This window comes from Helicoverpa zea, chromosome 2 (genome assembly GCF_022581195.2).
Source record: "Helicoverpa zea isolate HzStark_Cry1AcR chromosome 2, ilHelZeax1.1, whole genome shotgun sequence".
In the NCBI taxonomy this organism is placed as follows: domain Eukaryota; kingdom Metazoa; phylum Arthropoda; class Insecta; order Lepidoptera; family Noctuidae; genus Helicoverpa; species Helicoverpa zea.
In genome coordinates, this window is record NC_061453.1 from 9,643,440 (window position 1) to 9,658,716 (window position 15,277).

General features: G+C 39.1%; 2 protein-coding genes across 2 annotated transcripts; one reads left to right on the forward strand and one right to left on the reverse strand.

Moving 5' to 3' along the window:
• Positions 1 to 1,401: 1,401 nt before the first annotated feature.
• LOC124640908 (para-nitrobenzyl esterase-like) lies at positions 1,402 to 4,736 on the reverse strand. Its single transcript, XM_047178871.1, has 3 exons — positions 4,444 to 4,736; positions 3,029 to 4,299; positions 1,402 to 2,731 (listed from the first exon to the last, which is right to left on the reverse strand). Exons 1-3 carry the CDS (start codon positions 4,621 to 4,623, stop codon positions 1,921 to 1,923), a joined length of 2,262 nt encoding a protein of 753 aa, XP_047034827.1. The 5' UTR covers positions 4,624 to 4,736; the 3' UTR covers positions 1,402 to 1,920.
• A 3,446-nt stretch (positions 4,737 to 8,182) lies between these two features.
• LOC124640919 (para-nitrobenzyl esterase-like) lies at positions 8,183 to 10,639 on the forward strand. Its single transcript, XM_047178882.1, has 3 exons — positions 8,183 to 8,356; positions 8,840 to 10,122; positions 10,325 to 10,639. The coding sequence occupies exons 1-3, from the start codon at positions 8,183 to 8,185 to the stop codon at positions 10,539 to 10,541; spliced, it is 1,674 nt and encodes a 557-aa protein (XP_047034838.1). The 3' UTR covers positions 10,542 to 10,639.
• The last annotated feature ends 4,638 nt before the right edge of the window (positions 10,640 to 15,277 follow it).

Genomic DNA, 15,277 nt, shown 5'->3' on the forward strand with positions numbered 1-15,277 from the left:
ATATATTATAGTGCACGAGCATTTGCGCAGACACAAGTGCACTCACTATTCCTTCACTCTAATAGCCTGATGGGACGGCAATCCGACAAGACCGGAAAGAGATCAGACGCAGGACCGACATTAACGTGCTCTCCGATGCACGGGTGAATCAATCACCGACTTCCAGACTACGGGCTGCTTTGTGCAAGTTTTAAAAGAACTCAGAAAGCGATTTCGGCCAAAAACTAATCATCATGGAACCAAAAATAAATTATTATGGCCTCGTAGGCTTATAATAAGACTCAATAATTCACAATGGTTTAAAGTCGACACACTAAGGAGAATGACCACATATGTATGGAATTCCTTCTAACATTGTTGCACAAAAAATGTTCATTTATTGTGCTCATTATACACTATCTATATAGGATAATAGTGTTAATTTTCCTACAATAATCCTTCTTAGAGTATCCTTCTTAGGGTTTTCGAGTTTTCAGACAAAAACGGAGATAACCTACGAGTTATGTTAACTACTCGGAACTTCTAATAGAGAACTATTCTTTATTATAAAATATAATTATATCCTCAGATGGTGTACCTTATACCTTTTCCGCATTATTACCGGTACTGTCATACGGCTTGTAGTTTACGCATCGCTAAAAAAATATTATTAGAATCATAAAATAAATAAAAAAGCGTCATGTTTTTAATAGTAATAATTATTTGGCTAGATTTCTTTAATTACGTAACTCGTATAAACAATGGAAACGAAACGTCAATAATCATCTGATACGGAAATGCATCGGATATCTAGTTATGGTTAATTTTCTCTTTTTCTTAAAGATAGTTCCTGAAGTGGAATGCTCGTTAAAAAATTCAAAAATAATTTACATACCGGGTGTGTTGTACCTTGTACCTAATCACATTAAATTAAATGTTAATGTACTACCTCTAGTTAATATATATGTCGATTAGCAAAAAAATAAACATATTTTTTTTTAAATAAAAAAGTAAAAAGAGTAAAAATGTGCGAGAATTAGAATACCATATGGATATGTTAAACACAGATGGGTATTAAAGTTTAACTTAGGTAGGTACGCATAGGATGGGTATCTTAAGGTAACAAAAAAATATCTTGAGTTTCTCCGTGATTCGGAAGGCACGTTTAGACCAAGAAGGGTAAATGTAACGTAATGGTGATAAAGGATATAAGTGTTTTTTTTTACATGTAATGTTTTTGGTGGGTAAAAATATAATAGAATAGACGTATACTCTACGGCGAATCCGACATATATTATTTTGGTTTTGCAACGTGAAACATTACCAGACTGCTTTTGAGAATTCTCCTTTCACGATTTTTATAAAAGACTCAATGCAACATGTTCTAAACTTGATTTAAAAAGAAGCAAAAAAAAAGTCAAATTCGTCATTATAAATGCATCATTTATTTATTTTCAACAATATTTTCATAATAAGATATTACATAAAATTATAACTCAATCTGTCTCGACTCGACAACAATTACGTGAACAAAACACTCTCTATGAGGATATTCAAGTACATATTTAGTAAACAAATAAATTAATAATTAGAAAAACACAAAAACACGCTTTTATAAATGCACGTAAAAATGGTCAAACTTCATCACTCACTGGTCAGACTTTACTAACAAGTCCAAACACAGCTATGAGAAAATACTCCATCTTGAAGTTCCAGTTCATATCTTCCAGCCCCATCATCAGATCAGTTTGACAGTAGGTACCATATTATTGTACAACATACAGTTGCCAATTTTCATGACGTCACGATCCTTAGAAGATGGTTTTACAAGTTACTTTAGATTCCATTACGTAGTAAGTCACATACGGGTCGGCCTAATAGAAGCATGTTAATTATTTGAAATTAGTTACAGTAATCTAATTGTCCAATCTTATTGACCGCCTAATTCGTATTTAATAAAAGCTTTGAAAAATACAACACAACAGTTAGGATCATTAAGTTAGAGCCAATTAGATCGCGGTGTCCCGCACTATCGGCGGCGTCGGTATCGTCTTCATCGTCACCGCTGCCGTTGTCGTCACCGCTGCCGCTGTCGGTGTTGTCACTGTCGTTACCACCGTCGCCTTCGCCACCGTCACCACCGTCGCCTTCGCCACCATCGCCACCGTCGCCTTCGCCACCGTCGCCTTCGCCACCGTCGCCTTCGCCACCGTCGCCTTCGCCACCGTCGCCTTCGCCACCGTCGCCTTCGCCACCGTCGCCACCGTCGCCTTCGCCACCGTCGCCACCGTCGCCTTCGCCACCGTCACCCTCGCCGCCATTGCCACCGTCGCCCTCGCCGCCGTTGCCACCGTCGCCCTCGCCGCCGTTGCCTCCGTCACCCTCACCGCCATTGCCACCGTCACCCTCGCCGCCGTTGCCCCCGTCGCCCTCGCCGCCGTTGCCCCCGTCACCCTCACCGCCGTTGCCCCCGTCACCCTCGCCACCGTTGCCACCGTCGCCCTCGCCGCCGTTGCCACCATCACCCTCGCCTCCGTTGCCACCGTCGTTGTCGTTGTCATTGTCAGTATTTGGTGCCGCGGGTGGTACTGCATCAAGGTAGTATTTTTCGTAAATATCGTCCCAAAACTGAGCGCGTTCTCCTAGCAGCACCCCTTGTAGCACCGGTTTCTCAAGAAGCCGCATGTGCGGCGACCTGTCGGCGCGTGCTGGAGGCCACGCAGGCAGCGACGAGTCTGCTGGCACGGGTGTTCTGGAAATTAATCATAAAAACAATTTAAACTCTGATGTGCGTTATGAATTCATAAATGTATTGACTGGTCATTAAATTATATCTTTGCTCGAATATGCTGTGACGGCGGCCCCTAGACTAATAGGATTGTTTTAGATTTTAAGTCGCTTATGAATTATTGCCCAATTTTCTATTTTTTTAACTCTAGGTATATGGTAAATTTTGTACAATATGGTTTTGCACAATACACAATTGACTGTCTAGAGAGCCCCTAACAAAAACAGTTTAGTTATGGTGCTTTCGAAAGCTGATTCTTACCCAGTTATGATAAAGTTGTGCCATATTTCACGGATTATCTTCCTCATATTCTGATATGCCTGCGATTTGAGACTTTCATCTTCACCATCCATTAGAGCCACCGTCTGAGCGACGTGGTCAGCACCTCGCACGTTAGTGTGTGGTACTACATTGTCGTTCTCATCTACGAATGAGTATTCATACAGATATACTTGATCGTTACCAGCCTCCACTTGCAACTTTGCAGACCGTAGCGTAGGATAAACAAATGGAACATCCGAAAAATAGTCCACGTATCTCAGAATATTGTCATTGCTGACAGGCTGCCCACCAAAGTAGAACTTCTTTATTAATTCGATCACCTCCTCCTTGGCTCCATCAGTTTCAAACTTTAAATCAGCTGGCAAAAACTCAGCAAAATTAGAATTCATCTTGTCTTTCCAATCGTTAAACATGTCAATACGGAAAAGACCTTCCATGTTCGCGAAACCATATAGCATTGGTAACTTTTCATAGTCGCCGTTCTTTAGTATTGTCAGAGGAGATTTCGTTAGAAATGCTCCTTCTGTATCACGTTCCACACATGGCCCAAACAAAAATGTTGAATCAGGTCTCAAAAGGAATGAGTCTGCTGCAGTCAACAGCTCCATCGACGCTGTCTTGTAGAACTGCTCTAGGGCAGAAATATCTTCAACATTTGTGAACTGTAGAGTCTTGGCATGACTTTTGGCGACTTCTAAAGGATCCCTCTGCATTCCAAATGCTGCAAGGTTTGCACCACTCTCAGGAATGACACGGTGAAATAGACCTTTTGCAGCCTTTGAGAGCATCAATAAATCCACGGATGTGGAACCTGCACTGTACCCTGCAAGGGTTACTTTATTAGGGTCACCACCGAAGTTAGCGATGTTGTCCTTCACCCAGCGCAACAGCGCCACTTGATCTTTCAAGCCCGCATTGCCCGGTATGTCCTCAGTGCCCAAACAAAGGAACCCGTGAATTCCAAGTCGATAGTTAAACGTCACCATGATGAAATCTTTAGACTTCATTAATTGTGTTGCTCTCATCATATCACCGAAGCCCAGAATGAACGCCCCACCATGTACATAAACGAGAACTGGAAGATTGTTTTCATTTGTGTCGGGAACGAATATGTTAGCAATTAGACAATCTTCTGACTGCTCTAAATGACGTCCTGGCATCTTGGAATCCATGTCTATATACTGTGGACATACCACATTTTTGTTGACGGCATCGAATGGTTCTGTTCGTACTGGTGGCGGTAGAGGTGCCTGGAAAAAAAGCGCGTTATGTTATGTCTGAATAAGGAATGTTACCTACTTATTTTTAATATTGAAGTTTTCATAGGCATTTCTTGATAGCCTAGGTACTAGTGAATAACAAAACGTAAAAATGTGAATTCCTAATTTGGTTACCTTGAATTTATGTATGCCCTTAGGCGCAGTGGCGTAGGGTACATTGTAGAACGCGTACAGATGTCCGCTGGGGTGCTTCTGTCCGCGCACGGGCCCCTGCGCAGTGTTCACCTGCCGCCACTCCTCGTCAGCCAGAACTGCTGTCACGCAGACCAGCACCACACACGTGCGCCACCACATTGTCACGGATGTACTGATAGTGATGCTCTTCGCACAACTCTTTTATGTAAACGCCGCTCCAGGATATCTTAGCGGTTATCGGTTTCTATATCCTGATATATCTGATAAGTTCATTCAAATTTACCTAATTGAAATTGTTTGATTGATGAAATCGATAGACGTACCTAATGTCTACGACTGGTGGCGTTGTTATTTTCGAGTGATGTAACTTGATTTACTTATACTACCAGCTTTGTAAAGATTTTTTCTTTCCTCGCTAAATGACAATTGTTGAACTACAGGCAAAACTGACCAAAATCAGTCGTAGTCTTCAGCACGAAGTATTTTCCATTCTTTAACCCTTTCCCAGTATTCATTTATTTTCTAGTTTTATTTGGTTTTGACCAAGGAGCTAGCGAAGGTTCAATACACAGCAGCAGCAAACATCTACATCGATAGTAGCGATCGATGCAAACTCGGCGACGGAGGTCTATTCATCTCAGTTCTTGCCCCAATTGCCTGTTCGACCATAGGTGGCTTCTTCTTCTAATCGAGTGAGCCGCAGGTTTAGTCACCTAGCGAGTCCGAGTTTTCTCAAATCCGCCTGTCGGCCTCTGACGTGGAGTTGTAGCAATGACTGCTACTGGGCAGCATTCGAGGTTACGTAGGTAGTACATCTAGGAAAGTAGTTTCCATGAGACATGGCTGAAATGTATGCATGCTGTAGTTGTTTACAGGATGTCAGCGTCAATCTAGAAATGATAAAAACAATTCGTCTAAGATTGAGCTACGATTGTGATGGAAGTTCATCAATTAAGTAGTTCCCAAAGTTTGGCCTAACGAAGACTTGTTGACGTGAACAAAAAAGCCTTTTCGTTAAGCCCTCGTCCAATCATCGTCCCACATAGTGTCACGTTCACAAGGTCCACATAGTGAGTAACCTAGACGATCAATGAAACGAAATCTTTAATGCGGATTTTAGGCCTATGGTCAATTTTTTTTTTTTTCAAATCGTTGTACTCTTATTTCATTCGTATCTATACTGATCGTCTAGAGTCTAGACAGACACCGAGAGGCTTATATTAAATTGTGCTCATTTACACAAACAATTGAAAACGTATGCCATGATGCAATATTGCAAATACACGAACACGAACTAGATTTTCAACACTTTTGACGTTGAAAATAAAGTTTATCGGCTGAACATCCTTCCCAATGGTGAATAAGTATATTATAGTCTTTATCATGGTGAATAAGTAAAAATGTCCCAACTATTAAAATGGATTTGACATTATTTTGGTATTTTCTATCTGTAATTTTTCATTTTCCTAATTTTAATGTGGCTCTCTCAGTCGTTGTCTCGGAAGTAACCACCATATGTCCTATTTTGTTGGCTACAACACAAGTAAAAAGTAAAAATTAAAACGCAAAAAATAAAGTAAATATGAGTACAACACAAGTGTGCGCTTTTAATTTTAAAGGCGCCCATGTCAATGAGCTTAAAAAAACACTATAATCTGAACATTTCGGCAATAGATAATTTTTGGATATTCATCATCATCATCATCCTCCTGCCCTTATCCCAATTTCATTTGGGGTCGGCGCAGCATGTTTTCTTCTTCCATACTCTTCTATCTGCCGTCATCTCACAAAATTTTTGGATATTACTGTACAATGTGTAATGAATTACAAATGAATTTCGCAATACCTGTACTTGAAGTTTTATGTTTAATTTCAATAATACCACAGATTATATAATAGTTACTACGTAATAATACTAGGAATCAAATTCCTTAAATAATTGAATATCTAAGACTATGTATTCAGTTTTAGATATTCAATTTATTCAGGAATTTGATTTTTTTGACAATAATTTTTCAAATCGGATCAGCAGTTCCTGAGATTAGAGCGTTCAACCAAACAAAGAAACTCTTTGCGTTAATGAGGTAAATACTCGCCGGATCTATTATATTTCACAGTACATATGCAATGCTTTCATTAATTCGTGTCCATGATTCACGATACTGACATCATATTTTTACTATCTAGAAGGGGAATGTACACAAATGTACGATAAAAAACATTAATCCAAACACAGTTATTTGTTATCGAATATCCTAGTTATATTTAAAACAAATAGGATATGGGTTTTATTACGCATTTAGGTGTTAAGCATTGCCTGCCGATGTGGGAATGCTGCCAGCCTCTCCGTCACGCTCGTGGGCCATATAAACCCTAGGGCACGGTTTCCCAAAGCCATGGTAGTTGGTTCGCTGTAGAAAGTAAAGAGGGGCGCCGTGAAGCGATCTTCGATTGTTATCATCTGGCATCTAATGAACTGGTTGTCTCACAAGACCTGATGGTCCTTTTCACAGTACATCTATCGAAGCTCACCGAATGGCTTTCGAAGTACTTTGCAGATGATAATGTAGAAAAATTTGCGTGGATCCGGGATCCCTTTCATGCACAAGCTCCACCAGAAGCCATATAAGGCCTAGGCCATGACTCACGTGCTACGGGGAGGAATTTTTGAGTGCTCAGTTCGAGTTTTGTTTGCAGTAAATAGTTTTTTTCACCTAGTATATGAGTGTGTATGTTACTGCTATTTCTGTAAGCGTTTTGACATTGTTTTGAGATTCTTACATATCTGGTCTTTCCCGACTTTGATCTGATATTGGAATGACAAAGTTGTTTAAGCAAAATTTTCACAACAGAGTAGGTACGTAAGGGTAGAACATACTAGAAGTACTTACGTAAATTCATAGTAGGTACTATTTTCTACGGATTTCGCAATGTTGGTAACTTTTCCCTAATATACCTGATAAACCCCGACCTCGATAACTTTTTTAGCCGTCGAATCATCAATAACAAAGTCTAAATCGGTCGTTTCCTGCTATGGTTAAATGATAATGCAGATCCCTTATGTAGATATACCACTTTATCGATATTTACCTGCTACCTAATCAATAATATTGTCAAATACCTGTCTTTATTGTATTAATGTAGGTACCTAATGTAATTACATATTGATAAGGATTAGAAGTTATTCCGAAAACTATATGGCTAGTTCCTGTTTGTTTTTTTTAATATTGATAGTGAAATAACATAGGTAAAGTCCCTATGTGGTTTTATAGTTTTCAGAAAAATAAACATCTAAACATACATCAGTCAAAGTTTAACGAAGAGGATTGAACTCTGAATTAACCAATCCAATTAAGTAGGTACGTAGGGCAGGCAAACATAACAGGATTTTGTTTCATTAAATAAGTAGCGTCCATTGGTGACGACAGCGGCTATGACACAGCATAGTGCAGAAGCATCAAAGCAGACACGGGTGCACTGTCTATTCCCTCACTCTCATAGCCTGATGGCACGGCAATCCAACACAATAGGATATTGTAATGTATGTAGAACCTGCTTTTTGATACAACTGATTACATTATGACATAAAACGCCGCTACACATTAGAATAGCTATTTTTTTTGGAATGAAGTAATAACAAAAGAAGATCGGTCGCGGATGAGCTCACCATTTCAAGATTTCATAAAAGAAACGCTATTGTTAGTGCTCAGTCAGGACAATGCTTCTGTGGTGGTGTGTCGGTTTTCTACTCGTGTCGGCTAAAAAGGACGAGTGGTTAGAAGTGCAGACTGCACAGGGCCCTATCTGGGGTCGAAAGAATACCATTGACAAAATATACGCCTTCTACAATGTTCCCTACGCTACGGCTCCTACGGGAGAAGACAAATTCAAGGTAAATAGATTAACGACCATGTTCTTTTGTCCTAATTAGGTTGCCATTGTTTCCTTCGTACTAAACCCTATAACTAAGACTTCGCTATCAGTCTGTCATCAAGCAGTTATCTCATGAACCGTGATAGTTTGGTAAACAATGTGTTGTGTATATTGCAGTATACAATATATTATTGCATATTACATAAAATAAAATACAATACATAAAATTAGAGTAAAAATGATTACTAACTCATGCACTGTATAAGTTTGATGAAAAGAAAATCCCTCCAACTATTTATAATAGGATAAAAGGGAGTGCCCATCCACTCGTGCTATACTATTGTAATCTAGTAAATTAGACCGCTCAGTCAGAAAAAATAAAAAGAGTTTTTTTTTTAGTTTAGGTAAGTACTATTTACCTAGAATCAAACCCGTATAGTAATACATGAGGGCCTGGTGCTTTTCTAAGTTCGTCTTGAATTGAAAAAATCCCCTTTTCCAGGCGCCACTACCACCACCAACCTGGACACAACCCTACAAAGCCGTCGACACATTTACTATAACATGTCCACAAAATGAAGCCGTCATGGGTGTTCTCCTAGATATGTATGTGATGCAAGAAAACTGTCTAGTAGCCAACATATTTGTGCCGGACACAAATAATACAAACCTTTCAGTTTTCGTCTATATTCATGGAGGAGCCTTCGTATTTGGTTATGGCAACGTAAACAAGGCAACAGAGTTGATGAGAACAAATGACTTCATCTTTGTAACGTTCAACTACCGACTCGGTATCCATGGATTCCTATGTCTCGGCACTGAGGACGCACCAGGCAATGCTGGTATGAAGGACCAGGTGGCGCTGCTGCGCTGGGTTCAAGAAAATATCGCCAGTTTCGGCGGTAACCCTGATGACGTCACTATTGGCGGTAGTAGTGCAGGTGGTATATCGGTAGACTTATTAATGCTTTCCAAAGCAGCTGCTGGATTGTTTCATCGAGCCATACCGGAAAGTGGCGGATGCCTCTCCCCTATGGCAATCCAAAGCGATCCCTTGGAAACCGCTAAAGCTCATGCAATAAAATTAAACTTTACCGATGTAGATAATATTTATGCTTTAGGACATTTCTACAAGACAGCGCCAATGAAACTGTTGACCTCTGACTTATTTTTTGATAGAACTGATGGCACATTTGTGTTTTCACCTTGTGTGGAACGAGATACTGGGTACGGATCATTCCTGACAGAAGCTCCTCTGAATTTGCTCAAGAAAGGCAGTTTCGAAAAGTTACCCATGCTATATGGCTATACTAGCATGGAAGGGCTATTACGTATTGATTACTACGATCTTTGGATGCAGAAGATGAATATAAGATTTGAAGATTTCCTACCTGCTAATATAAACATTAAGTCTGAGACAGGAAGGAATCGCATTGCAGCGATAGTGAAAGATTTTTATTTCAACAAGCCATTGGATTCTGATGACAAAATGAGCATTTTAGGTTACGTCAACTTCTTCACAGATGTTCTATTTGCTTATCCCATACTTTGGGCTGTCAAGTTGCAAGTAGAGGCTGGTAACAATCAGGTGTACCTGTACCAATATTCATTTTTAGAAAAGCAGAGGCAAATGCTACCTAACAATAAAATAGGAGTTTCTGGCCACGCCGCTCAATCGGCTGCTTGGTTGGATGTGAAGGATACCGACCCATCGGGTATAACCTCTGAGTACCAAAACATGTCAATGATAATGCGTAAAATTTGGCACAATTTCATCACAACTGGGTGAGTGTTTCAGTTCTGATAACGCACGTTTTGAATGTTACCTCCAAGTTCAAGCCGCAAGTCATGCATTAAAAAGCAAAGCATACACTTATTAATGATAGAATTGCAAGTAATGTAATTTAGTCCAGAATGTTCTAATGATGAACTTATCATTACTTATTTTTTGTCATTAAAATAAAATGATATACTTCGTATGTTTCAGCATGCCTGTGCCGCGGAACTCATGGCTGCCGGTGTGGCCGCCGGCGGGCGCAGACAGGGCGCCGCACATGTCTCTGGGCGAGAAGCTAGAGCTGCGCGGCGTGCTCGGCAGTCAGGTCACGAGGTTCTGGGACAGTGTCTACTTGAGACTCTACCGAGACCCTAAACCACCTCCAGATCCAAGCGATACTCAGCCTAAAATTAGAATAGAAATCTAAAAAGTTGTATATCAAAATTGTTAAACGCCTAACTATGATACACTACGACTACTACGAGTAACTTTACTGAATAATCATGTAATAATATTTTCGAATAAAAATATGACACCAACTTTATGCAGCTAAATCTCCGATACTCAAATTATATAGGTTTGTTATATTAGTTTACTAGTCGTTTTCCCGCGGTTTCACCCGCGTCCCGTGGGAGCTACTGCCCGCTGCGGGAAAAAATATAGCCTATGTTACTCGCTGATAATATAGCTTTCTAAAGGTGAAATAATATTTAAAATCGGTCCAGTAGTTTTTGAGTTTATCCATTACAACCAAACAAACAAAGTTTTCCTCTTTATAACATTAGTATAGATAAATCTTTGGAAATTGTTTATACATAAGTAAACTCGCTTTTAAATGCGGTCTAGCTAACTTAAGTATATGTATTATTTTTACAAACTGTATCCAAGCTCTCCTACCGCTTACGATGATAATTAAGCGACGTAATTATTATTCCTGAGTGACGATGTTAGAGTGCCTTCAGACAGACAGGAGACAGGAGTGACACTCCGATGCGTGGGACTTGACACGCGACTGCAACAACTGCAGCAGTAACTATTCATTAAGTACTAGTAGTGATTAATTAGAGCATTCAACTCGCGAGAGTAGACCCCGACTAACATTCAAAGTTGACGACACGCGACACATTGCGCATATATTTCGATAAGGCGTTTAGCAGATCGAAGTTGTAGTAATTGAACTGGTTTTGTCGTCGTATTGTCGCCCTCTTTAGCATTCAATTAATGAGACATTTCGACATTCACTGTTTTTCCTATCGAGCAAAAAACAAAAGCCGGCACAGCGGCGCCGCCGCAATTAAGTTTAAATCCCGCAGCGCTTCCGTGCCCTCGGGGACCGCGACGTCCATCGCGCCGCCGCCGCTGGGGGACGGGGATGTGTTGAAAACTTATATTATTTAACTGTCCTCACAACAGCCGGTTCACATTAGTCGTTCGCTACATAAATCAGTAAGTACTACGTAAGACAGACAACTTCGGCTACGGCTCGCAGGCGTCCCAATATGAGATTGGAAGTAGAGTCGAAACAATGGGCTAACAGCCAAGATAAGTCTGTAACTTAATTAACTCCCGAAGGCTTCGGCATAATTAACTTCGAAGCTTTTGGGTGAGGGGTAAACAGTAGCATGGTGTGCGTGTATCAGTCGCTAGGGGGGAGGGAGGGGGCTGATTTATAACTTGTGTAAATGAAAGTGTGAAGTGGCACCGTCCCCAACTTCAGTGCTGGGCCGTTTTTGTGTTGTTATCTTAGGATTGACAACAATTCGCTGAGCTGCGCCCTAGGTGACCGGAGTGGTGCCGTATAGCTATTTAACTGAGTAGTTTTGGTCCCCGACACGTTTATTGTGTCATAAATTTTCCCTTATTGCTACAGCTGATTCAAAAGTTAGAACAGTAGTTTATAGTAACGCTGCAGTATTTTCTTACTTATTTTCTGTTCTGTAGTTTATAGCTTTCTGTTGCTACGTGCTGCGAGCCGCTGTTGTAGCGAAACATAACATTGGAAAATAGGATTAAACTTCAATATTATTATTTTCTTTACATGGTTTTCATTAATCTAAAAGCCGGTAGACCCCTATGCACTGACACCTGTCTAGGTTATAGTTTAAAACAATGTTTGATTATTTAGACAACACTGAACAGTCATATTACTATTACCAAAACACATATTTTCCAAAGGTCCAAACCAAACTCTTTACAATAAATAAGTCTCAACAACTACATTCCGTAAAGTTAACAAATGCCGACAGGTCTGCGTAAAATATAACAAACGATTGCTCTCACCTTATTAGTTATTGATTAAACATTTTAGAACACACAACGGTAACATAAAAGCTTCCATTTGGCTGTAAATTCACGTAGCAGTATCTATGTATACCTACAACTTACTGCTACAGGTATATATTAGATAAAGAACGCACATTTTATAACTTTCGAGATACTTTTGGCAGAATATCGGGCGTCAAATAAATAACAACTCACAGGAGAATGTACTTCCAAAAATATATTTTCATTTTAAAATTCGAACGTAAAAAATTACGGCCGTTCGGGGAACATGATAAAACGTGTTTTATGGAAATTGTAGGAGTCAGGGGGAACCTGGGAAGTTGGTCTTTTGACAGGCCGTGTCAAAGTTCAAATGGCTCGACTTTTGGGCTCAACTTCCCAATGAAGTCGCAATTGTGACAGATTGATCGATTGTTAACTGTTCTGATGGACGATTCTTATTAGTGAGGGTTTTCCTGCCGCAGCAACCCCTCTTTAATTATAAATAATCAATCATTACCTTCAGCTGATAAACTTATCGCAGTGTGGGGAGAGACGAAAAACATGGGACACGAGTGTGTGATGAGGTTTTGCTACGGGGGAACAAGAAGAAAGCAAATTGCCTGAAGAATGCTTTGATTAGGAACTGGGGGAGGTTTGTAGGTAAGATGATGATAATTGGCAATTTATTAAATCAAAAAACCAATACGAAGTGGGCAGATAGAAACAGAAGATATATCATAAGAAAGTCATCGCAAGACAGTCTGTGGTACTAAACAAATTTTGGTCTATTAAGCTTCACGATTGATTTAGTTACTAATTGACACCTCTTTGTGCGGCTTTTAGATTAAGGGTCGATTTGGCAGCACTTAAAGTTCTTAAATCTATCGCTTTTCATTAATTTGTCGTCACGTTAACGTTCATTTTAACTAGAAGTTAATGTCCTCTTTCTCAATTAATGATGATCTAAGTAGGTTCCTATAAGTAGGTACCTATTTAACTAAAATGAAAAAGCTCTTGTCATTTTGTTTCAGTATGAAATAAAAACAATTTTTGCCAATAAGGATATGACTAAACATAATTGGGTAAAATTACTCTAATGTGCTCTATTCAAAAAGAAAATATTTCCATGTTTTCTATCAAGTTGATCAAAACAACATAATATTTTTGTAAATCAAAACAATTATCTAAAATATATTAGGCAATCATTATTTACCTACTTCGTATTTCAGTAGGTAATCATTATTTACCATACATACTTTGGCAAGTACATCAAAAACCACTTAATTTCAGTAGATAGGATACAAATTACAGGAAATGTTGATCATAATCCAATCACTTTAGATAGAGACAGATAGTACGGAGCATGTTGTCACTCTTCATTATAATCATAGACAATCTAGAGGTAGTTGCTGTCGTCTCTAACTGTCGCGATATGTTACAACACTAGTTGTTTCCAGTCACTTCACTTGTAACTAGCGGAAATAGATAGTGCAGATGCCAGCAGGTCAACCTACCAGAATCAGTCAAATTTTACTTACCAAACAAACATTATCCTTCCACTATTGTGATAAGGTTGAAAATGTATTGTTTGAAAGATTGAGGTAGGTTGATGTGCTGTTATCTGTACCCAGGTACCAACTCTATATCATGCAACAGCTAGATACGCTAGTTCAGTTGTTTTACAGAGCAAGCGCCAATCATCGACAGACAGATTTGGAATGTTATTAGTGGTGAGGAAGATAAACTGTAGTGTGTGTGTGTGTGCTTGCGTGTATTGGTCTATATTTCACACTACGCCACGCCACGCAACGCCAATAAAATCATAAGGGCACATGTCAGAATTAATCGATAATTTATCATCAATAACGATTTAATGTAATTAGTGTTAATAAAAACCTGTAATAAGAGGCATAAGTTCATTGCTGTTCCCATGACTGTTCTATCTATGGGTACTTATCTATAATATTATGAAACTTTAGTCTGATTGACATTTCTTATTGTCATTTCAAAAAATCTTTCAGCGTTAGGTAATCTTTGTATGTAGAAAAGCCATAGAAAGGCTTTTTATCCGGGTGCGCGATGTAATTCTCAAGCGATGACGTGCGGGGATAAAACCGCTGTCGGAAGTTATTAACATAATTAAAAGTTAATTCTTTCATTATACTCGTACATATTGTTTTGGCGATATTTCTACATTTTCTTAAAGTTCATTTATAAATTGTTCATGAGTACAAAATTAAAATTTCTTTCAGATATATTACTCAAAGAGTTGACTGATGTAGTTTACAAGTTATTTGGTTAAAATGATAACCGTTTATTTTCGCCTTAATATAACTTAATTATGCTATTTCAGTTCAGTGAGTACAACAGTAGTCTAGTTTACTCCACTATTTAGCATTTACTAATAGAGTTTCAGTCCTTCCCTGCACGTGTAAACTTTCCGCAGTAGGTAAAGCAAATACATACGCAATTTATAATGGATACAGTATACCTATGCATACATATAGCCTGCTCCTGAAACAGTACTTCTTCCACGCTATAAAGTGTGTTAATTGCAATATTACCACGTAGCAATTAATTGATAGAAGGTAAAATGTATTTTCATAAATAAACGCAAAATATTTTAATACATATACCCATAATTTTCTCATGAAACGTTTTTGTTATAGTATTGTTCTTGTGTATCTTCATAATTTCATATCGACTGTTTACCTCTATTTTATACTGGGCCCCAAATATTGCAATGAATCTCAACATTTATCGTACTTACTGAAACTTCTGTAATTCACTGGCCACGTAACACAATCTAGGGTTGAGTTCACGGCACTGCATGGCTTCCTCCTTGCAATGGCCATGCACATGCGAGTAATTTATGGCACAATACATAACACTGCAGCC